General features: G+C 40.4%; 1 protein-coding gene across 1 annotated transcript in view; it reads left to right on the top strand.

Annotated features, from left to right (window-relative positions):
* Nucleotides 1-26,090, top strand: part of Fam81b (family with sequence similarity 81 member B) — a 52,037-nt gene that overhangs the window by 10,735 nt on the left and 15,212 nt on the right. The window contains exons 4-7 of the mRNA XM_055604039.1: nucleotides 7,123-7,366; nucleotides 15,100-15,218; nucleotides 17,971-18,100; nucleotides 21,168-21,274. Of these exons, the coding sequence (XP_055460014.1) occupies nucleotides 7,123-7,366; nucleotides 15,100-15,218; nucleotides 17,971-18,100; nucleotides 21,168-21,274 (600 nt within the window). The remainder of the gene's footprint in view (nucleotides 1-7,122; nucleotides 7,367-15,099; nucleotides 15,219-17,970; nucleotides 18,101-21,167; nucleotides 21,275-26,090) is intronic.

Below are 26,090 nucleotides of genomic sequence, written 5' to 3'. Positions count from 1 at the left end.
CACCATCACAGGCCTCTCACCATCACAGGCCTCTCACTGTCACAGGCTTCTCACTGTCACAGGCTTCTCACTGTCACAGGCTTCTCACTGTCACAGCACTTAAAAGCTAACAGCGAGCCAGGCCTCTTGGCCCTGTTTTTGAAGATCCAACAACTGTAACTCTTGGTTTTGAAGTGGTGGAGTCCGTGTTGCTCCCTCAGACTAGCATGCTTTCCAGCGTGCAAAGATGCTTCTGAAAATGTCTACAGAACTCGAGTGCTTTCATTTCACACTTCAGCAGTTCGTTATATAGCCTGCCTTCTCTTATTCCCAGATCACACTACCAGTCTTAACCGACACGGTGGTGTTCAGTCTTTAGCGTACATTTAAATCATATAAGTGCTTTCCTTATGCACACACAACCTAGCTCTCCTGACCCACTTGATCTAATAGGTCTATGGTAGAATCAACAAATGTATTTTTCTCCCTGTCCTCCTGTATCACTAATTCAAATGTCTGATGAGAAACACCGAATTACACTAAGTCACAGAGTAGAGTAGAAAGTAACTGGTGTATGTTTATTGGTAAACCACTAAATATAGGGGCAGGCAAGATGGTTCAGCAGGCAAAGGAACCTACCAATAATCCTGACTACTTAAATTGGATCCCCAGGACGACCGCTCACGTGCTGTAGCCATCATGTACTGATAGACAAACACATATGCATTCACAGAGCACACACACAAAATAAATTAATAATAATGTAATTTTTAAGTCACTAGGTACAGAAAAGTTGCGTTTACCTGCACATAACAGAAACCTTTAAGCAAAAATGCTGGACTATAAAAACACCAATTAGTTTATGTAACCACAATAGCAATGGGATCTAGAGTTTGGTTAATTTGGTGGCCTCAAAAAATTGTCAAGTAGCCAGTTGTTTTCTGTCTTTTTCCCTGTGTTTCCTTTTGGTTTGTGCTCACTAGATGAGTTCAACAGTTCCATGCACCAAATAGCATGACAACAGCAGAAAAGGCTGGTTCTTCATTTTCATCTTCCTTCTTGGAGGCCAAGATCCTCTAAGCAAGTTTCCTTCTGTAGAGCTGCTTCACATGTTTCCATCTAAACCTTGCTCATCTCAAGCTGAAAGAATGGAGCTAACATACAGGATACAAGGGACAGGCACGTGAGCCAAACCATGCAGAAGTTTGTGATGGCCATTAAAATTCAGGAACGTGATCAACAGTGTCTGTCACAATGAAAACATCCAAGAAAATAATCTTAAAGGGGCAGGGCAGGGGATAGTGTCATTTATAAGCATGGTCTAGAATTGAAAACTAGAGATCCCCTTTATTGACAATGCAGGCTGAAGATTGCCTAGAGACCATAAAGAAGCATTAGCTCAAAGAAATTAATGTGCAAATCTACAGATCACTGCTAGGTTACACGTCAGCATCAGCAGGGCCTGGCATCCTCTTCCACTCTGCTTCCACTCACACACCGGATCGAGGGTAACGCTGTCAGTTTTCATGGTTCAGTTTTAGAGGAATGTGTATCTATTCCATTTGGTAATTTTCCAGAACATTTTGAGCCAAACGAGTAGTAGGTTGACTGTGCCTAATAAAAGCCCTAGCACATCCCTCCTTCTCCTCCTCTTCCTCCTCTTCTTCTTTCTTGGATAATAGAAAGGAACAATACTGCCTGAGCCAAGGCTACTTAATTTTGCTTTGGAAAGCAAAATGTAAACCCTAATTGACTTGTTTTGTTGTTGTTGTTGTTTACCGAGCCTTAAGAAAACAGAAAAATTAGTCAGCTGTAATTGCTTAACTTCCTCCTATGTACCATGCACTCCTCCTGAGGGGACTGTAGAAAATAATGTCCGGTGACAGCGGACAGAAAAGAACTGAAGTGGCTGGAGAGATGGCTTGTTGCTCTTGCAGAGGGCCCACACTCAATTCCTAGCACCCATATGACAGCCATCGACTGTCTGGCCAACATTATTGTAGCCTCCACAGGCACTGCAGGGAAGACAGGTTAGTGGGGGCCAGAGTTCAGATTCCTGGTACCAGTGCAAAATAAAAGCCAGATGTGCTGACAGGCGCCTGTAACCCCAGGGTTGGGCAGGGGTGGAACATACACCCAGGAGGCGTGTTATAAGTACAAGTAGAAGGCATGCCTAATGAGATTTTCCAGTTCTCATCTCCCAGAACGATGAACTGAACATATGAATCATGACAGAAATAAAAACAGTTTATTGAGAAAGAGAAAGTGGCATTCCCAGAGGTAGAAGGTAAAGGACAGAAAGTGCCTGGAGAATGCTGATCCCTTCAGTTGTTTGTATGCCATCTGCCTTTTTTTGTGTATCACAGACATGCTCTGTTTGTTACACACAGTCCTGGTGAGGAAGGCTTTTCAGATATTTATCTTATGTCTCTCTCACACCATGGGTCCAGAAATGGGAAGTTGTGGCTAAATCACAGGCAAGCTTTGTCAGACATACGAAGGACCTACCTTCTGCCAAGGCTTTACTTTCTGTAGGAGAGCAGTTGAGCTTTTGAGCCATTTGCACTGGATTCTAGGAAGGAAACTGTCCAGAGTCAGTTGCTCTTCCTGTTTCTTGTTATTCTACCTCTTTCGGAACTCTGCCAGACATGGTTCTCAAAAGTCCAGGAAAGTCTGAAGTTTCAAGAGTAGTTTGTCTGCAGGCCAACAGAGAAGCCACAGGTAATGGTTGCTTCCTCTCCACCCTCCCACAGCCAGGCTGAGCTGTCTCCTACCCCAGGTCACAGTGGCCATCGACTCAGGCTGCGTCTCCAAACAAGTGGAGATGGCCTTTGAAAGCTGTCCCAATTTAAGCAAAGCCAGGCCTTTCTGCTCTCACACTGCATGCAAGCCATCCCAGTAGATATGACCTTGACAAGGTGACTCTCTCCACTAAATAAAGTCCCAGAGCACGTGACCTGCTGAGATCTGCCTACTGAGATCTCCCAGCAGGTGAGAGGAATAAACCCTTCCTTCCTGAGAGCACAGTGGCTAGCACATTATAATATCAATGTATTTACACACACACACACACACACACACACACACACACACACACACACACACACACAGTCCCAGAATTTCTTACAGTATGCATGCTTTCTCCAGGTCTTCCAAGTTTTTACAGGAATTCTCTCAGGTTGGGAAGAGGGTAATCATGCTAATTCAGCATTTTTGTCAAAACTATCATTAACCCAGAAAATTTACCCCCTGTAAACTGTATCATTTACTCCAATGAACTGTATCATTCAGGTCCTTTGGCTCTGTGCTTTGTCTCAGATGATTTATGGTTTTTTAGGGCAGATGTATATCAGCTGTCAGGGTTGTAAGTCAGAACACAGTAAAGAAACCCCTGAAATGGTTTCTCTCACAGAGAGAGCACATCTGGAAGAACAGAGAAAAAAGCAAGCAGACTGGCCATGTCCAGAGCTAGAGAAACAGGTAGTAGAAAAACCATGAGGGTTATAAGAAGGACATATGGAACCGTCTAGGAAAGGCCAGGATGCTAGGGTGGGCTTTGAAATGTGTAACAGGTACGTGTGATAGTTACTGGGGGAGTCTGGAGGCTACCCTGGGCTTTGACTTGCAACCACAGGTATAGCCAAGGGAAGTGGCCCTTCCTTGCAGGCAGACACCAAGTTCACTGGTTCCTGAGAACTGCTGCTCCTGTGGTGCAGCTTGAGCTGAGCAAAGACACACATCTTGGGGTTAGCCACTGCTTTCAGGGGAATTGGGGTTCCTTTTAGACCTGGCAGTGGTCTTGGTTCTTCCTTTAAAGTCTGTGTTTTTAAAGACAGCTAAACCTAAATGTGGCCCCTTAAGTATCATCTAGAGCTAAGACTAGAACTGTGTAGTCTTGGGAGCAGCCTCACCAGGGATTCTGCAGTCACTCGGACTCACAGGCAGACAGAAAGGCACCATTTTCCATAGAACCCAAAGCTGCTTCAGGAATTCCACAGACTCCTTCCTACCGGAGTCCAGGCCCTCTAGTCAACGGCAAGCAGCATCTAGGTTTGGGTAGAGCCGAGGCTGACAACACAGCCCAGGTGGAGAGGAGGATAGGGTCGGGCCACGGTGGGTAATTTAATTATTTTCTAAGTGATGGCTGTGAGGATGCAATCAGACCATAACGTCGGCAGCAGCTGCTCGCCCCTTCTGTAGCCACCCGCTCAGGCACTGTAAGTCTCTGGGTGACAGACATCCCAGTCGGGTGCCTATAAGATTGCAGGGAAATGTCTGGTTAGCCCCTACCTCAAACCAAACACACTGAAAATGACTTCTCCCCATGACACAGTGTGCACATACAGGCACATAGCAAGTCACACAATCTCATTGCTCCTCCTCCTCACCAAGTCTTCAACTACCCTTAATTTTCAGAATCACCTAAATCTCTATCTCTAGAAACATGTCAGATTATCCAATGGGCAACTTTATATAACTATCTCAAGTTTATTCTCTTCCCCTACATCTGGAGTTTTTTTAATTGCAATTTTGATTAAAGGAATCATTGCTCATTAAACACAAATTAGAACCTGTAGAATGAGCCTTTTCCAAGCTCCTTTCCAATCTCTTTAACTCCTGGGTGCTTAATCTCTGTGATGGCTGTCCTCCCTTTGTGTCCAGAATCACCATCTTAATCTCAGGCCACCAATGTTTCAGATAAATCGCTGTCCCTATTTCTTATCTGCTGCCATGTCACACAGTTTCTATGGACTGGGAGTCCAGAGTGATTCACTAGGTGATCTGGCTCAGATTGCCTCACAAGGTCATAGTTGGTTATCATCCAAAGGTTGGAAGATCTCTCTTGAAATACCTAAACTCGCTAGCACATTGCTGGCAGAACCTCTCAGTTCCAGGCTGCCTGATTCATCAGTGTTTGTACTCACACAAACTGTCTGTAAGTCACAAAATGTGTCCATAGGTCATAGTCTGAATCAATGGAAGAGACAGAAGTGTCATGATGAAGCCTCTAGAACTTTCTCATTTTAAAGAAAGACGGGTGGACAAGCTCACCTGGTAAATCATATTCTTCACCCTCTTTCTTTTCTGTTTGAAATAGAGACACAGTGTGCCGAAGTGGTAAAGCATTCAGGCTTCTGGTAAAGGTGTGCTCTGTGGTGGTCAGGACTCCAGAGGAGCCTGCCTTATTTGAGGCCTTTCCCAGTCTGCCACACTACTGCTGGGGCAGCATTCTGTAGACTTCTGTTTATACAGCCCCAAGTCCCTATTTCCTTGTGTCACTCTTTTGGAGTACTTATTATACACACCTGTTTACAACACTAGGTGATACTCAAAGTTTTCAGAGCACATCGGGGTTCACACAGAAACACTCCTTTAGAGTAGGCACTGTTGCAGAAACTTGGTGTGCTAAACAAAGCTCCAAGAAAAAGGCTCCCTTATGATACCTTAATAAAAGCCCCCATGAAACTAAATAGCACTGCAGACTAGTTTAAGGTTAATATAATTCTTCTACATAAATCAAACGAAATTGTAGCCATTTAAGAGGACAGAAATCTGCCCTCAAGAACATTGGAAGTGACCCGTACTCAGGAATAAAATAATCAAGTGCTTTAGTCATGTGTCTGGAATGATCCTTGGGCCAGCCTTTTACCTAGTGTATAAACTATTTTCCTTTTTGGTGAAATTAATATAATACTGTTTTTTTTAATATAATACTGTTAAACACTGATAAGCTAATGCAGAATGTAAGTCACCAAGAGAGAGTTATTGTATACAATGTTTTTTAAGGTTTGTTTGGCTATGAAATTCTTATGCAGTAGTTGATTTTATTTACTATTCCAAGACAGAACCTCACAGAAACCGTCCAAACAGTCACTTTGTGTGTACATACATGTGTGTGCATTCATGCCTGAGTATGTGTATGTCTGTGGATACACAGACATATGTATGTGGATGTGGATGCTGGATAGAGGTTGACATAGGTACCTTTCTCAATCGTCTGTCCTCTTATATTTTGAGACAGGGTCTCTCACCGAACATAGGGCTCACTGATGTGGCTATGTTGGCTCGGAGCTGCCTGCCTCTGTTCCCCAGGACAGAAAATAGGTGTACCTTGTTGTGCTGGCTTCGTATGGGGTTCTAGAAATATGAATTTCAGTCTTCATGCTTCCGCAGCAGGCATTTTACCCCCTGGTTGGTCTTCCCCAGGCCCCCAGTTTGGCATTTTTAAAGTTATATATAAGAACTTATATTTTTAGGTTAAAACAGACTTTGTATACAAGGGCGTAGAGAGACATAAGTCACTGAAGAAGGCTTCCACCATCTTCCCTCAGGACTACTCTTAATTCCTTCTCAGCTATTACCATTTTGGCTTTACAGTTTGTCATCGTTGCATATGAAATAGCTCTTGCCTGAGAAGCATGCGAGGATGTCTAATACAATATCAAGGCAGAAGTCTGAGCTGTTCCTTAGGTGAGACACAAATTGAGCTTCTGAAAGAGTTTAAATGTCTCACAGGACACAGGAAAGAAAATGAAAAAGTAGCAGTAGAAAAGTGAGTTCCAGTTCCTGGAGCCTTGCTCTGAATGAAAATGGCCCCCATTGGCCCATGTTTGCTTAGTCTCCAGGTGATAAACTGTTTAGGAAAGATTAGTACAGCGGTTCCAACCTGTGGGTGCTGACCCCTTTGGGGATGCATATCAGATACCCTGCACATCAGACATTTACATTATGATTCATAACAGTAGCAAAATTACAGTTATAAAGTAGAAATGAAAATAACTTTATGGTTGGATCACCACAATTTGAGGAACTGTATGAAAGGGTTGCAGCATTAGGAAAGTTGAGAACCTCGGATTAGAAGGTGTGGCTTTGAGGTTTCAAAAGCCTACACCAGGCCCAGTGTCTCTCTCTGCCTGCTGCTTATGAATCAGGATGTAAAACTCTCAGCTACTTCATGCCTATGTGCTGCCATGCTCCCCACCAGGATGATAACAGACTAAGCCTCTGAAACTGTAAGCCAGCCCAAGTAAATGTTTTCTTTTTGTAAGAGTTGCCTGGGCCATGGCGTCTCTCCACAGCAGGAGAACAAGGACTAAGGGACTGGTGTTCAGTCCTGTAACACTGTCTTCTTCTTCTGAACAGGGGCTGTCCCTTCCTTCCTGTCATTCAAAGCAACCAGACAAGTCAACTAGAAGACAGGATAAATAACCAGGAGCGCACCATAGCCTTCCTCCTTGAGCAAGCATTCCGCATCCAGGAGGATATCTCTGCTTGCCTCCAGGGGACCCAGGGCTTTCGGAAAGAAGAATCTCTTGCAAGGAAGTTACTAGAAAGTCACATACAGACCATCACAAGCATTGTCAAGAAACTCAACCAAAACATCGAGGTACATCTGTTTCCATGCGTGGGCATCACTGCTGAACAACTGGGATGAGTGTGTTTGGTCTGGTATGTGGGTTGGTGGTGAACGGAACAAAATGTAAGCCCCATGGAGATTGTCTTTTGGAAGGAAAATAAACAGATCATTCTAGATGGGACAGCTATGACTAGACATGAAGTTTAAGGGAAGCTTTTAAGTTTAAGTTACTTACCAGATCAAATCATTTTTCATTTACAGAAATGTGCAGCTACTGCTCCAGAGAAAGAGTTAAATTTGAACTGTTTGTTATGGTAAAAAGTAATGAGAACAAAGCTGTCCTTAGAAAATACTATGCATCCATGTGAGCCAGTAAAGAAAGTGCTTTAATGTGCCAAATATTGTACTAATAATAGGCTTTATTAGTCTAAATCTACAAGACTGTAGTGAGTTCAAGTAGAGCTTTTTATGTGCATCAAGAAATGGAACCAACAATGACCACCTCCCAGTCCTCTCTTCTCTCTGGCTGTGCTAGCCTCCTAACTCTGCAGTCCGTTCACTTTAGTCAGACCGTCTTCCTGTAGCTGTCTCTATGGTGGTGCTTCTCTATTCCCTCAAGTTCCTGCTCCAATGCTGCCCTGCATGATAGCGCTTCCTCCACACTAGGCAGGCCCTCCCCACCTCAGCAGTTTCTTCTCCTTAGATGTTATTCTTGTCTGTAGCTCTCACAGCCTACAGTGATCATTCAAAGTCTGTTTTCCTTCCAAAGCACAATCTCCATGGGGCTGAGATTTTGTTCATTCACTACTAATCAACATAAGAGACCAAAAAAAAAAAAAAAAAAAGATTTTTAATCTGTTAAAGGAAACAAAGTTTTGATCGAACAGAACCCCTAGACTAAATAAAACAAATGTTTGCTACAAGCCTTTAATTCAGAGTCCTGAGAGTGTATATGCATCAGGCGTCTAGGCGATGGCACCTGGGTGAGGAATCTGGAGAGCATACTTGAAGCAAAAGTTCAAAAGCTTGTAGAGTCGTGAAAGTTGACAACAATGTCCTGCACTTCTTGCCCCCATTTAGTACCAGTGAGATTTTAGGACAGATTTTTTTTTTTTTAACAGAAAGAAAACCAGACATCACCCATGGGCTCACAAACTCGTATAAATTTGATATTTGTATGTAAATCTAGTGGCATTCATAATGCAACTGAGAGAGTGGAGGAAGTAAAAAATCTTTGGGAAGTCACCCCACTGGATGTGATTATGGTGTTTATATACCCAGACATGCTGACCTTTGCCTGTAATCTCAGCAGCTGAAGGCAAGACACGAGGGAATCTCAAGTTCCAGGCCAGGCTGCTACACTGTAAGACCTTGTCTTGCAAATCCAGACGGTATAGCTCAGTGGTAGAACACTTGCCTAGCATGTGCAAGCCCTGGAGCTGAGCCCTAAGACTGCAAAAAGACATTCAAGGTTCTAAGATAATCTAATTAAACATTGCAAAGCTTGAACTACTAGGCTAGCATTAGTAAATAGCTCAGTTAACGAACATTTTATAAGGAAATGAATGCTATTCCAATATTTTAAAGGAAACTGGACTCATCAACCCTAGTTAGTCCATTTGCATATTGGCCCTAAAAATATATTGAACTATGAAATAATGCTTAACTCGAGTCCTTGAAAGAATTGGGGGAGGGGTATCTTACCACAGTTGTAGCAGCTAAGTGACTTGTTCCTTTTGGACAGCAAATGCTGGCCTTGAACCTATGAGTCTTCTGCCTTTGTGTTCCACATGCTGGGGTCACAGACATGCACCACCAAGCCTAGAAAAACAAACATTTTACCCAGGAATTCACTGTAACTTTAAAAATTAATTTATTCTTTAAGCCAGTAAAGAAAATTTTTATCCTTAAAACTGCTTTGTTGGGGAGAATTTTTCCTAGTTATTAAAAATAATTTTTCTTCATTATAATTCATTTGAAAATTCAGGAAGAAATTTTGAAACTTGGGAAAATAGTCTCACAATTCTACCACCAAATGGTGATTTCTACAAACACCCAAAGAAATGTCCCTCTATGTCCTAGTAAGCATTCCACTTAGGAGACAGACTATAAGTGCAAGCACAATCTTTAGCATAAAATAAACTCACATCATTAAAATCTTTTTACATAGTGTATAGATCATGATTTGCTTAATTATTTTCTCAATATTGAAATATCCTTGTCTATTGGATTACTTCCACAACATATATTCTTGCAAATGGAATTACTAGGGTGTAGACACTATAAAAGCTCCTGATATATGTTGCTAAATTGTCTTTACAAGCTCTGCACTAATTTACACTCCATTAGCATTATATGAGATGCTTTGCAATGGGCCTATGCCAGCATCAAGATTTATTACTTCAATCCTTGCTAATATACAGAAACTAAGTGCTGGGTTTTTTTTTTTATCCCTTGAATATGTTGAATCCACTTATTAATCTGACTATGATAATTTGTATTCCCTCTGCCAATAATCTGTTCATGTATTTTGCTAATATATCTTTTGGGGTTTTAGCACTTTTTAATTATGTTTAATGTAATAAGCTCTTTTATATAGTAAGGATGATAGCCAGGGCACATTATTAACATTTAACAATAAGCAACCATATTTTTCTGTGAGAAAAATTCCTGCTCTGTGGTGTGTGGTTTTCCTTTTGGTATTAATATTTCTGCTCTGATTTCAGTCCAGCCTCCTGGCACCACAGCACAGGAAGAAAGGAAGATGTGTAGTCCAGCCTCACGAAGAGGCGCATGCTGGCTTCCCAACATCAGTGAAACCCTTGGCAACAGCATCTCTAATGTCTCCTTGTGCTTTTAGTTCTTAAATTTTTGGTTTGTTTTTTGAATCAGGTTTCTCCGTGTGCAGCCTTGGCTGTCCTGGACTCACTTTGTAGACCAGGTTGCCCTCAAATTCACAGAGATCCACCTGACTTTGCTTCCCCCAAGTGCTGGGATTACAGGAGTGTACCACTGTGAATGTCTTATATCTTAATTTTTTAAGTGAATTTACATGGCTTTATATAAAGTTAAACAGTCAAATATTCTGCTTTGCAACTAAAAAGTGACCCAAAATACTGCCATTTTTTGTCATGGTCCTGCCTTATGGTGCACCTATGACCATCACCGCCATCATCACACACTGTACACACACACACACACACACACACACACACACACACACACACACACATCTTAGTGTAGCTATTTCTTGCCCAGGGTTAGAGAAGTCTTCATTACATTGCTATGTTACATTACAGGACAATGCTACATTATACTGAAAGAGTTTTCAATATGCCACTGCTACACTGATTTATTTGGCTTTGACCTAGAAAATATTCTATACTGAACAGAGCCAGCTACTTTAGCTCTGTTGTTTGTTTGTGTTTTGAGATAAAGTCTCACTATGTCACTTTGGCTGTCCTGGAGCTCTATATAGACCAGGCTCTCAGAATTTGCCTCACATCTGTCTAGTCTTTTCTTTAAAAAAGCAAAGGAAGAAGTCAAATTATCACTATTTGCAGATGATATGATAATATACATGAGTGACCCCAGAAATTCTACCAGGGAACTCCTACAGCTGATAAACACCATCAGCAAAGTGGCAGAATACAAAATTAACTCAAAAAAAATCAGTAGCCCTCCTGTATACAAAAGACAAAAGGGCTGAGAAAGAAATTAGGGAAACAACACCCTTCACAATAGCCACAAATGTACACAAAGTACCTTGGTGTAACCCTAACCAAGCAAGTCAAAGACTTGTATGAAAAAAATTTCAAGTCTCTGAAGAAAGAATTAGAAGAAAATATCAGAAGATGGAGAGATCTCCCATGCTCATGGCTTGGCAGGATTAACATAGTGAAAATGGCCATCTTACCAAAAGCAATCTACAGATTCAATGCAATTCCCATCAAATTACCAACACAATTCTTTACAGACCTTGAAAAATTCTCAACTTCATATGGAATAACAAGAAACCCAGAAAACAATCCTCTACAATAAAAGATCTTCTGGAGATATCTCCATCCCTGATCTTAAGCTATACTATAGAGCAATAGTAATAAAAACTGCATGGTACTGGCATAGAAACAGAATGGTGGATCAATGGAACTGAACAGAAGACCCAGAAATAAACCCACACACTTATGGACACCTGATCTTTGACAAAGTTGCCAAAACCATACAATGGAAAAAACATAGCATCTTCAACAAATGGTGCTGGTCCAACTGTATAACTACATGTAGAAAAATGCAAATAGATCCACACTTATCACCCTGCACAAAACTAAAGTCCAAGTGATCAAAGACCTCAACATAAAACCAGACACATTAAATCGGTTAGAAGAAAAAGTGGGGAAGACCCTAGAACTCATTGGCAAAGGAGACAACTTCCTGAACAGAACACCAATAGCACAGGCTCTAAGAGCAACAATCAATAAATGGGAACTCATGAAACTGAAAAGCTTCTGTAAAGCAAAGGACACCATCATCAAAACAAAACGAATGCCTACAGATTGGGAAAGAATCTTCACCAACCCTTTATCTGATAGAGAGCTAATATCCAGTATATATAAAGAACTAAAGAAGCTGAAAAGCAGCAAACCAATTAATCCAATTAAAAAATGGGGAACAGAGCTAAACAGAATTCTCAATAGAGGAATATCGAATGGCAGAGAAACATTTAAAGAAATGCTCAACCTCATTTGCCATCAGGGAAATGCAAATCAAAACAACCCTGAAATTTCACCTCACACCCATCAGAATGGCCAAGATGAAAAACTCAAGTGACAACACATGCTGGAGAGGTTGTGGAGAAAGGGTAACCCTCCTCCACTGCTGGTGGGAATGTAAACTTGTACAACCACACTGGAAATCAATCTGGCACTTTCTCAGACAACTAGGAATAGCGCTTCCTCAAGATCCAGCCATACCACTCCTAGGCATATATCCAAAAGAGGCTCAAGTACACAATAAGGACATTTGCTCAACCATGTTTGTAGCAGCTTTATTTGTAATAGCCAGAAGCTGGAAACAGCCCAGATGCCCCTCAAATGAAGAATGTGGTATATCTACACAATGGAATATTACTCAGCAATGAAAAATAAGGAAATAATGAAATTTTCAGGTAAATGGTGGGAACTGGAAAGGATCATCCTGAGTGAGCTGTCCCAGAAGCAGAAAGACATACAAGGTATATACTCACTCATATAGACATATAATACAGGATAAACCTATTAAAATCTGTATATCTAAGGAAACTAATCAAGAGGAAGGACCCTGACTAAAATGCTCAATCCCCATCTCAAAAGGCGATGGACATCAGAAGAAGAAGAAAACAGGAAACAACCTAGGAACCTGCCACAGGCCTCTGAAAAGCTCTGCCCTGCAGACTACCAAAGCAGACACTGAGACTTATGGCCAACTGTTGGGCAGAGTGCATGGAATCTTATGAAAGAAGTGGAAAATAGTAAGATCTGGAGAGGACAGGAGCTCCACAAGGAGAGCAACAGAACCAGAAAATTTGAACACAGGGGTCTTTCCAGAGACTCATACTCCAACCAAGGACTATTCATGGAGATAACCTAGAACCCCTGCATAGATGTAGCCCATGGCAGTTTAGTGTCCAAGTGGGTTACATAGTAATGGGAAGAGGGACTGCCTCTGACATGAACTGATTGGCCTGCTCTTTGATCACCTCCCCCTGAGGGGGGAACAGCCTTACCAGGCCACAGAAGATGACAATGCAGCCATCCCTGATGTGATCTGATAGACTAAGATCAGAAGGAAGCAGAGGAGGAAATCCCCTATCAGTGGACTTGGGGAGGGGAATATGTGAAGAAGGGGGAGGGAGGGTGAGATTAGGAGGGAAGGAGGGAGGGGATTATGGGGGGATACAAAATGAAAAAAGTATAATTAATAAAAGTTTTTACAAAAGTGGGAAAAAAGCAATGCAAAAGACAAATCCAAAAATGTTTCTGATGCTTACTTTCTAAAACATGCAACCTTTTATTAAAGCTTTCAGAGTTTCATACATGTAATATATTTTGATTCATTCTCATTTCTCCCATAAGTCTTCCCATATTCACTCCCCTTCTTCAACCCATCCCAACATTTTTATCCTTAAAAAAAATTTTAAACCCAATTTGAGTCCAATTTGTGCAGTTCATATATTCATGGGCATGAGGTAGCCACAGCTTTACAGAGAAGAGGCTGGCATCAGCGAGCTCCTGACTCCTGTGTCTGCGGTTCAGGTTTTCTGCACTCCTAGATTGTCCCAATCTGCCAGTTTTTTCTTTTTTAAATCTGTGTATATATGGTCTTTTTCATTCCTATCACTCACTTTTTAAAAACTTTTGCCTTGTAAAATTCATCAAGTTTAAACACAGTTCAGGCATTTATCAAGTGTAACTAAACTCAAGCTTGTTTTTCCAAAGTGCTGTGCTCTTTTTTCCCAACTAACATTTTGCTTGTCAGTGTACACTGACGTTGGCAACTGAAATATTACTTTTAATGGATAGGTATTTTTTTGTTTTAACTTAATAGTAACATAGTTACAAATTGGTGTATAATATTTTTAAAACCACTATTCTCAGCACTCCAATTTGGTACTATAGGAGAATGCCAGCATGTGATTGAGATATGACTAAGAGCCGAGATAAAATCTGAACACACATGCATAGAAGAGCGTCTTGAAATGATGTCCAGTTTGGGTTTTGTCTCCTCTTATTTGGCAGCTCCTTTCATATTTTTCATATATGTACATATTTTAATAAGCTTCTACTCTAGTAGGTGTCCATGTGACCCCTCAAAGGGCCTTTACTGTTAGCTGTCCCTTCTCTTCAGTCCTCCGGTGCCAGTCTCCTCCATACCTCTCCATATTATTTCCCCTTCCTTGATAGAGTCTCCTTTACCTCTGACCCGTACTCTATCCCTAAACAGTGTGGTAATATGGATTGTAGCATGCCTATTGAACATTTAAGAGCTAGCATCCACATATAAGAAAACGCATACATGTTTGTCTTTTGGGGTCTGAATTATATCATTGAGGATGGTTTTACTTTTCTAGCTCCATCTAGTTACCTGAGAATTTCATGATTTTATTTTTTATTTAACAGCTGAACAATTTTGATTCATTATCCATTCATCTGTTGATGAGAATCTAGGTTGTTTCCTATTTCTGGCAATTACAAATAGAGCAGCAATGAAGACAGATGAGCAAGTGTCTCTGTGGTGGATGTAGAGTCCTTTGGGTGATGCCCAAGAGTGGTGTAGCTGGATCTCGACGTGGATCTGTTCCCAGCTCGTTGAGGAACCGCCATGTTGATTTCCATAGTAGATGACAGTATTTTTTAATTGAGAGATTTCATATAAAGCCTGGTGATCTGGCTAGTGTTCAGAAATTATTGAGACCTTATTTGTCCCTGGCAGCACTCAACTGAAATTACATCAGCCTTCCTCAGTTAAAGCAAAGTTCAATTCTCTCTGAACAATCTCCTTCCCCCTCTCCTTCTCCTTCCCCCCTCCCTTCCCTCTCTGTCGCCCTCCCCCTCCCTCCCCTCCCCTTATACCTCTACCCCCTCTTCTCTCTCTCTCCCCCTTTCCTTCTCTCTCCCCTCTCCCTCTCCCTTTTCATCAGATGTTGTTTAACCATAGTATGTATTTTAGTAATGTTCTCTTTTCATGAGTATTGGGAAATTAATGATGTTCTTAACCCAAAATTACAGATCCTAGAAGACCAAATAAGAATCCGAGACCAGGCAGCCACAGGAACTAACTATGCAGTGCAGGATTTAAACATCAAACACCTGCAAGGAGTTGGAGACCTTCGGGGAAGAGTAGCCAGGTGAGAAGAAGTGTGTTTAATCAAAGTTTGCCAGCCAGCTTTTGGCCCCTGAATTCCTCACAAAACATTTTCACATTTTAATAGATGAGGTGTCAGTTTACACTGAGCTAAGTGGATGACATGTAGTTAAGAAACTATCTCATAAACCTTTGAAAGTCTGATGCTTGCTTCCAGTTCCATGAACGCTTACATAGAATGTCCAGTTTTTTTCTATTGAAAGTTACCACAGCCTTGTTTTTATAGCCTTCTGCTGAGCAAAGGCCAAAAGTTACACTCAGAATACTTGCATAAGCACACGTTCTGAGAAATAAAGTATTTAAAGTATGCCAGCAGATGAAGTTTTGAGTAACATCTTTTGTATTGTATGTTTAAATGAAGCGTTAATAGTGCATGAATCAGGAAAAAATCTATAGATGATGGAAATGTTAGAAACTCTAACATGAGAAATTACTTGTGGTTGTATTTCCATAGATATGGTCCATCTCTGTATAGTCCGCCTGAATCTATTGTGTTGGTCCTTGAAGTTTCTATTTTCACCTTATTCTTTCCAAAGTGTAAATTACCAGATGAGAATTAGATGGTTGACATCTAAGTCAAATTTCTTAGTCTATGTATGCAGCTATCACAGAACACCTGAAATTAGGTATTATGAAACAAAGGCTTGGGTTTCTCACAGTTTCAGTGGCTGGAGTGCACACTCCAGGACAGCAGGCCCCAATGTCCTGTGAGGGCTGCATCTTCCAGGGCTTGTCAGAAACCTGAAGACGTCCATGAGGGCCTCAATTCTATTCATCTAGGAGGAGCTCCTGTGGTCAGATGCCCGGCCTCCTAATTTTATCATACCAACAATGCTTGAATTTTGGATGATAGACAGTTAAGGTAGGGAATTCTAGGATATTTATTTCATCAGTTAAATAAAAATGTATTCATCGGCAGGCATGGTGGCATATGCCTTTCATCCCAGTAATGAGGAAGGAGAACCAAAGGGAGCTCTGTGAGTTGGCAGACAGCCTGATCTACATAGTGAGTGTCATGACATCTAAGGCTATCTAGAGAGATCCAATCTCAAAACAACCAAAAATAAAGCCTACAACTCATTCAATTCACTCATCATTTACCATATGCCAAGATAAGGTCCAGCAACCCAGTCTCTCTCTAGCTCTCGCTGTCTACCTGGCAAAACCAGTTCTATCAACAGCTTGCCAGCAGTGAAGACAATGCTCTCCTGAGAGAGCCTGGTATTGCCGTGACAATGTCACATCCGCCTGGGCAGAAGAGGCTGCCCCAGGAGGCAATACTCGGGATGGGTTTTTTGAGGGATTTGTAGTAATGAGCCCAGAAAGTTGGGAAAGACACTCCACATAGGAGAAAAATGTATGGAAATGAGCAAAGGGAAGGTCTGCTGAGGCACGTTCCAAGGCCTGCCTGTGAGAAGAGTATGCTGGTTATGGTGTTTTACAGTATGCATTCAAGGAAAGATGGGAGATAATGCCAAGGAAACAACCAATGTTGAAAACTGAAGGACCCTGTGGGCTAAAGTGACCTTCATGTAGATTATAGATATCCATAAGTAGATTTTAGGTAAGGTGATGCTATATTTAGTGGCATTCTAATAACATCTAAATGGTTGGTGCATATAGAGGGAGGGCAGAAGATCAGAGGCAGTCTGTTGCAGCAGCCCAGGATAGAGGTGCCTAGGGCCCAAACTAAGTCGCTACCCATGGATGCCCAGTGCAGAGGACAGACATAGGAAAATAGACTCCACAGAGTTACTACATGAATCAACATTGATTAGGATAGAGGAATACATATTAAAAAATTTGGGGGAAAGTATCTAAATTTTTGGTATGGGGTCTGGTTGAATACCTGCCTGTTCCCCAGTATTCAGCAGAGGAACAAACTACGAAACAAGAAGCAGCTGGGAGAAGCAAAAATTGATGATGCCTTGCTCGAAAACCTGTCACGTCTGAGAAGACTGTGGGATCTTACCCAGAATGGGCATGGCGCTCAGAGGGGAAGCTGAAAGGACAGAGGTAGAGGAGGAGGCCAGCATTTTTGCTGTCCTCCAACAAAAATAACTTAGTAGCTCTAGGGAAGACTCTCTAGCTCTGAAGTATCACTTTGTTCCTCTAAAAATTCAATAGTGTTTAGGAAATAATGCTTATGGTTAGAAAGTCACCTAAGAAAAATTAACTGACAATCTAGAGACTAAGTAAATAAATACAACATTTATGTATTATTCTATCTTTATTATACAATATCTGATACATGCAAAATTTAAGATTTGGGTGAGTTTTACAACAAGATAATAAGATAAACATGAATGAACCTGCAGTCCTACATATATATATATATATATATATAAAAACATAAACAGCAGACACTTCCTTTTGAATGAAGTATGATATGGTTCAGTTTAGTGGTATATGAATGATTTTTAAAAGTCTGTTATTTCAGAGAACAGGACAGGCGCCTACCACAGAGGGCCTCTGAAAGGCTCTACCCTGCAAGGTATCAAAGCAGATGCTGAGACTCATAGCCAAACTTTGGACAGAGTACCTCTACTCTGTGAATCTTATGAAAGAAGTGGACTAAGCTAGCATCTCTCAGTCTCTGTATGGCCCCTCACATCTGTCAACATGTTAGTCAAAGACCTGGAGAACTCTGGAATCAAGTGAATGGCTAGATCGTACTGTGGAGTTTCCAGTTTGTGTGCCTGCTGATCTCATGCAGCTTTCCATCTTGACACTAGGTGTGACTCAAGCATCGTGAAGCTTTCTGGAGACATCCAGTGTATCAGGCAGGAGTGCCGACAGGTTGAGAAATCAGTTCAAGAACTCGTTTCTTCCCTACACACCATTTCCAAGAACTTGGATATGAAGGTAACTGAAGAGAGATGGGATTTGTGGGCCATTATAAGGTACTATCATCAGCATGTGAGAGCTCAGTAAAAGGGCTACTCAGAAAAGAGAACCCTTTACCTTGAGGGATTTAATATGAAACTCATTCAAATACATTATGAGTTCAGTCAGTTGAACCAAGAAATATTTAAAAAGTGCCTTCCGTGTCCCAGCACACGCTTCCACTGTGAGCATGGGCTGCTTCTGTCATTGCAGATACGTGCTCTTTCTGGTTCCCTTCAACACTGTGGAGCCCAGGATTATACTGAAAGGAGTCTCCATGGGAGCTGTTGTTATAGACGACCATTAGTGTCATTGATAATGTCACATGTGTACTTAAGCACTGCACTGGGTGAGGTTTTCACGTGAAGCACACACATCCTCAGACCTGCATTGTAGACACTTAATTCTATGGACCTGCCTATTGATACTAGCGTTAGTCACGACCCTTTGAGAAGGAATTAGATGAGCAAGAGGCTCACTAAGGGGATGTCTGTGAGGAATAGTGGAGAGAGAGCTGGATGAGACAGGGAAATAGAAAACTGACTCCTGTGTTATAGACAGGGAAGGAAGGACTCAGTGAGATGCCATGAAGAACATTTCATCAGGTTCCTTGAATGAAAACTACCCATGTGAGGAATGGCACTCAGAGACACCTGGGACCAGCAAGAAGGTGCTCAGGGTACCCAGAACACTCATGGCTTTAAGCCCAGGAGTCCAGGCTTGAGGCCAAGTGTGCCCCTTGCAGTAGCTGTCAAAGGCATGTAAAAGCCTATTTCTGTACCCAACTGGCTGGACCGTGGTTCCTTCATACGTACTCTTTCCTATTCATTTTCGCTTAGCACAGTGCACACATGTAGCCTATGCTCTTCTTGAATCTGGAGCAGTTTGAAATTCCCTTCAGGTCACAATGCTTGCAAATGTTCACTCCTGCTGGGAAAGAATGAGTGAGTACTAGCTATTTCCAAGTGTCATGGGCTGATGCACACATCTATTAAGTAAAATTTGTATTTTTTATATCTTGCTGTAATTGTTTGCGCTTTACTTATTTGAAAAGTAAAGAACAAATAAGTAATTTAAAAATAATTACTAGGGCTTAGGAAATGGCTCAGTGGTTAAGAGCACTTGTTGCTCTTCCAGATGACCCAGGTTAACATCTCAGAACCCATGCTGGGCAGTTTCATGACTGCCTGTAACTCTAGCTTCAGGAGACTCCATATTCTCCTGTGGTTTTATAGGGCACCATATGGGACACACACACACACACACACACACTAAAATAAATTAAAATTTTTAAATCACTAATATATATTTTATTAATTTATTATAAAAAAAACTATAGCGTATAAGGATGTAGGTACATAAGATTCAAAGTTCTTTACTGTGGATTTTGTTCTTCATTTTTCAGAAGCCTCACAAAACCACCAAGCTAACAGCTATAACATACACAGAGGACCTAGTACAGACACATGTAAACCCTATGCCTGCCCCTTCAGTCTCTGTGAGCCCATACGCTCCCTTCTGTGGTCTCTGTAGTCCCATCTGTGGTCTGCAACACTTCTGTCAACACTCATCTGGCTTTTAAAGTCTCCACTGAGAAGTCAGATGTAATCTTAATAAGTCTGTTTTTATATGTTACTTGATCTTTCTCCCTTGCAGCTTTTAGTATTCTTTGTTCTATATGTTTAGTGTTTTGATTATTATATACTGAGGGTGCTTTCTTCTTTTAGTCCAATCTACTTGATATTGTATATGATTCTTGTACCTTTATAGGTATCTCCTTCTTTAGATTAGAATTTTTTTCTTCTATGATTTTGTTGGAAATATTTTCTATGCCATTGAACTGAGATTTTTTTTTTCCTGCCTCTATTCCTGTTATTGGTCTTTTCATAGTTTCCCAGATTTCTTGGATTTTTTTTGTCAGGAGTATTTAGATTTAATGTTTTCTTTTATGGCTGAGATTCTTTCTTCCATCTCTTTTATTCTGTTGGTGAAGCTTGCCTTTGTGGTTCGTGTTCAAATTCCTATTTTTTTTTTAATCCAGGATTCCCTCAGTTTATATTTTCTTTATTACTTTTCAGTTCTGGAACACCTTTATTTGTTTTCTTCAGCTGCTTACTTGTTTTTTCTTTGCTTTAAAAAATAGATTTATGGATTTAGTCCATTTCTTTGTTCTGTTTTCCTGAATTTCTTTAAGGGATTTATTTATTTCCTCGCTAAGTGTATACAGCATCTTCAAACAGTTGGTTTGAAGGTCCCTCTCTTGTGCTTCAGCTGTGTTAGGATACTGAGGGCCTGCTGTGGTAGGATAGCTGGACTGTGGTATAGACATATTGCCCTGACTATTCTTGATTGTGTTTTTATGCTGGTGTCTAGGCTTCTAGGTTTGGGTATAGGTCTAGGTGTTGACTTGGGGGTTTGGCTTTGTTGGTTGAGAGTTTTCTTCCTTGGTTTCTGTTTCCTCTCTAAATATTCGGAGAATGTATTGGCTGAGTGTTGTCTGTTTTGCTTGTTTGCTAGGCTTGTATGTTCACAGGGGTGGCAGTGGGCGGGGAGGAGTGCTTGCTGATGTTAGAGGGTGTGAGAGGAGGAGGCAATGAGGAGATAGTTGAGGGACCTACCAGAGGCTTGGACAGGGGAGGAAAAGCTGCCCCTGGGGTTCCGTGCCAGTGTTAGGGGCAATCATGAGAATTGTATCTTGGGTAGCAGAGGAATGGGGAAGGTCTGTGGGCAGGCGTAGCCTGTGGTGGAGCAGCGTGTGTCCTCCTGCGATGGGGGCTCGGATGCAATGATGAGGTGGGAAGGGCAGAAGGAGATGATTTGTGGACTCCACAGGAGGCGTGTGGGGAGCTGCAGCTGGTGTTCTGCTGCAGCACCAGGGGCCACCCTGAGGACTAGGTCTGAGGTAATAGAGAGGGAGGGGATGGTCTTCTGGCAGGTGAATCATTTTCTAATGCAGATATGCTCTGGGATTCTTCAGAAAGAATGTGTGTGTGTATAAATGCTGATGACTTTGCTCACACACCCAAACATCTTGCACTTCCATTAGGTAATGCAGCTCTTAGGAAAGATAGAGTCATCTACGTCGGAGCACACATCAAATTTAAAGATGGTCCAGGGAGATTATCAACATGAAATGAACCTTTTGGAATTCAGGTAAGTAAATGGATGTTTTTTAATTCTGTTAAGTGAATTTCAAAGAGTTTTACATAATGAAAGTACTAGCAATAAATGGAACCTAATTCAGAAATTTGAGTCTGGACAAGAAATAAAGTAGCAAATCAATTCAAGGGACAATCCACACAATGTTAATTTATACAATGTTCATAACAGAATAAATGTAAATACTGATTTTAACATTATTTAAATTATTGCATTTATTTATTTAAGGAGCCATATTTCCAATCTTTAGGAGGACTTGCAGGTGTTGATTCTCTCCAACCATCATGTGGGTCCCAGGGTTCAACTCAAATCATCAGGATCAGTGCCTAAACACCTTCACCCACTGAGACATATCACCAGCCCATGAATATTTATTTTGATGTTTTCTTTGTGTATCAGCTGATATGCAAAACACCAACACTTCCTGTAGTGTAGTTTTAATGTATTACCAACTTATGTTGAAATATGTAAAGTTTTACTGAACACAAATTGATTACCAAAGACTTTGGAATGATTTTGGTTTAATTAAGCTTCCTCTGTGGCTGTGCACTTACTGCTTTGTATTCCCCTTTCTGGAACTTGTACTTAACCCTACTTGATAAAGAAATAAAGTTTGAATGACTGCCATCATTCCCAGGGCTCCTTTTCTTGTTTAGAGGACTACTGTGTCACAGAATACAGCACAAAGGAAAATTTCAGTTACTTGGATACTATAATCTTACCATTCTTTGTATCTTGTTCTGTTGCCTCTCTGTCCCATACTAACTGGGTAATACCCTGCTTTCTCCATTCTCCACATCTCTTCTGTATGCCCACTGACCACAAGAGACACCATAATATTTGAACCTCAAAGTCACAAAGCAAATGAACCATAATGTATGCCATAATGTGCATATACTTTAATTTAGTCATATTAAAATGGAAAACGTATGTACCCAAAAAGATGATAAATAGTTATTGCTAAATCTCAAGCAAAGGAAGACTACCAGTTTCTTTATGTTCAGGACAACAGTTTTAGATTATGAAGTTCCTGCCCAATGAGACTATTCAGTAAACAGCTTTGGGGTTGTTCTAATTAACCCTCTTACTTTTGGAATAAGGCAAAGAAAAATATTCAAAGGGGAAGTGTAAAGACAAACATTTTAATACATACAATTTAAACTGTAAGCCTTTGCAGCTACGATGGAAGTTAGCATTGAGGCCCCTGAAGAAACTAAAAATAGAACTACCATATTACCACTCCTAACTACATACACCTGAAGGGCACTCGGTCAAGATGCTACAGAAACACTTGCACATCTGTGTTTATCAGTGCTCTCTTTACAACTAAAAAAATGGTATGAGACCTGGAGCGTATCAACACATGGAAGGATAAAGAAAAGGCAGTACATACTCAGTGGAATTTCCTTCAGTCATAAAGAAGTTGAAAGCATGAAATTCATGGGGAAGTAGAATTGAAGATTATGTTACATGAAATAAGCAACAGAAAGATAGAGCATAGTATCTGTCATGTGTGGAATCTTGTGTGTGTGTCTGTGTGTCTGTATCTGTGTCTGTGTGTGGTATGTTCAGGTCAGAAAGTATGAAGGAAACAAAAAGAGGAAGGAAAAGATGTTCACACAGAGAAAGAGAAAGTAAAGAAATCCCTGTGATGTGAATGCATACAGGAAGACTATTTGGGGGAGGAATGAGACCATAAAGAGGAGAAAGATGGGCATAAATAAGAACCGCATGCTTTTAATCCCCACACTGGGAGGTTGGGAGGGGGCAGAGGCAGACAGATCTCTTGAGTTTGAGACCAGCTTGGTCTACGGAGCCAGGATGGCTGATGCTACAAAGAGAAGAAACCCTATCTTGAAACAAAGCAAAGAAACAAAAAGAACAAAATATGATGACACTTAAGTACAAAAATGCCATAGTAAAGCCATTACTTTGCATGGTAACTGTAATTTTAATTATCATAATAAAATAATGATTTCTAGGTCAAAGAGTATATTTAAAAAACTTTATTATAAGGAACTTGCAAATAAGACAATGCACAGTGAAATTAACCAGACCCAAGTCTGTATATACCAGTGAACTTCTTCACATCTAACTCGTTAGATTTTATAAGTGTCTGCATTTTATCAGCAACATAGACAACAGGCTTCCATGTGCTCTCACCAGAACTGGGGTGCTTCCCTTGCAAGGCCTGCAGGTGACCAGATGAAAAGCCATGTGTTTTAATTCACATCCCTTCACTAGCTGGCTTCTCTTTTCTGTGATTTGCCTATTCTTATCATTTGTCAAATTTTGCATCAAAATTTTAAAGTCATTTTCTTAGCACCTTGTAGGATTCCTTTCCTTTAGGGTTGTTACCCTTTTGACTGAGATGTGTGTTCCAAGTGCATTTTAATAAATGCAAAGTAAGGTGGGTAGGCTGTTCAAGGCAGAGAATCTCTGCTTTAACCTGGCATATTACATTTAACGTTCATCAAAGTTGCTTTTAAACACCTCTGCAACTTTCCAAAAGCATAAAAGTCACTGGTAGTATTAGAATTTTAAGGCATATAAATTTACATTTTGAGTGAATTTTGTATGGAATTTGTGTTTCTTTCTTTAAAAGAAGCATTGTCTCTAAACAAAGGAAGCAGCTTCAACAAACATTTTCATGACCTTAAGGTTAAACTTAAATAATCTGTTTCACATTTAGAGATCTTTAGCAAATCTGTCTGCCAATTAAACATGTTTAATTGAACTTAGAAACATCCATGTTGCATGGTAGCTTCCTAGTGACACCTATAATTTTGCCTGTCACTAGTCCTAATAACAGACATTTACATTGGAGTTCTCCATGAAGCTACCTCCTTCCTGAGGCAGCTTAGTCAGCTGTCTGCTAAGTAATATCCTAAGTCAACAATATAATGCTTCTGTTGTTAAAAGTCTGCCTACCATTAAAAGCAGCCACCTCTTAATAAGGGTTCGACAGGGGCAGCTTATGGCAGACACTCCCTAAATAGTTCTTACTGCTGTCACTGTTTAGCAGATAGTGATTTAAAACAAACAAACAAACAAACAGGCCATTTGGTCAGTGATACAAAAGCATAAAGACCAGTCTTATTGCCTAACTTTGAAAATATTATCATGGTAAACAATTGAGAGGTATCCAAGACAGGACTCTGTGACACCCATCTTTGTGTACTTAGCACACCACATAATCAGACACAAATAGGAGCTGATGAATGAATGGGTAAGCTTCAAGAATTTATATATGTAACGTATCCTAGACACAGACAGGTGAGAAGAAGGCAAGTGAGAAGCTAGACACAAGTAAAGCAAGAATCAAACTGCTAAATGACATAGACAGAAAACAAATATATAAATGCCTGCCAGTCCTCGAGACCTCAAAATCCGTGCCTCTCAAGCCTCATCGCTGCTCAAAAGACAGGGACATTTTGAGTTATTGCGATTGAGTGATCTGCCCAAATCACACAAGTAGTAAGCGTCTAACTGCACAGCTCAGGAAGTTACTATCCTACATGATGCCTTTAAGAGACTCATTTATTTTTTGTTTGTTTATTTGGTCCAGTGCTGGAGATCAAACCTCGGGCCTTATACATGCTAGGTGGATATTGTATTAATAAATCCATACGCCATAACATAAATTAGTTTAAAAGAACTAATAGAAATGAACTTAGGAGAAAAATATATTCATTAAAATTAATTTCTCATTTTTGACATGAAGCTCAAAACTGACTCTATCTCCAGAGAAATAGCAAATTGTCAACCATATACACCTAAAAAATAATCATACATTAAAAATGTCTTCTGTGTTTATAAATTTATGAAAATCCATTGCTTTTTTGTCTTCTCTTTTCTTATTTTTTTTTCTACATTCAATTTGTCAAAGCCACAGTCTGAATAAAAAAAATATTTGAATCTTCTAAAGATGTTCATTCAATGAGTTCAGGGCATTGAGTTGAGGTCATTAGTGGCCCTGGTAACACTGGTTTAAAATGGAGCTGTATGTTTAAGTATGTCGACTATAATCAAGGCCTTGGCACCATTATCTCTCACCACAGCTCTGTGCCAGGCCTTGCTGTGACTTCGGTCTCCAGTAGGTCTTGTTGAATTAGCCTTGTTGTGAAATTTAGCCTTGTTTCATCTATATAAAAATTAAACAAAACCAAAATGACTAGCCAGCATTTTCCTAATTCTAATTCTATAGGTTGTGTAGATTAAATTATGTGGATTATTCTGTATATTAAATGGTGGACTCTGACCATAATTTAAAAGTGTTGTTTTTGTCCTTTAAATTCTTTTAAAGGACTATCTACCAACCTACCTACCTATTGTCTAATCTATCTATCTGTCTGTCACTCTACCTACTACCTACTCCCAAGTAACTAAATTGTAAATGGCATAGTTATTAATGATATTTCAATTTTAACTATTACTTCTATAGTCCATAGACTTAGGGGAAATCGTGTCCATGACATTAGAGAACATCTGAGCAAAGATTTACACACCTATTTACTTTTTATTTGAAGGAAAATAATTTTCCAAATGCTTTTCTGCTTTAATATATTACCAGCAGATGGAGTCTGATTGCCAGTGTTACCAGGAAAGCCATTCTCCAATTGAAGCTTGGCCTTAAAATAAAAGTGTCACAGTAGTAATTGTGTTTCTGGCTTTAATTTCAGAATATTAGTTAGCAACACACCCTTCCAGAAGATATTGCTTGGCCATAGTTAGTGTTTTCTTGTTCAGAGGGGCATTCATCCTGTGTGTGTGTGTGTGTGTGTGTGTGTGTGTGTGTGTGTGTGTGTGT

This window comes from Psammomys obesus, unplaced genomic scaffold, assembly GCF_907164565.1.
Source record: "Psammomys obesus unplaced genomic scaffold, mPsaObe1.curated_primary_1811, whole genome shotgun sequence".
Lineage (NCBI taxonomy): Eukaryota > Metazoa > Chordata > Mammalia > Rodentia > Muridae > Psammomys > Psammomys obesus.
The sequence above is the reverse complement of the archived record's forward strand: the minus strand, read 5'-3'. Positions and strand labels throughout refer to the sequence as shown.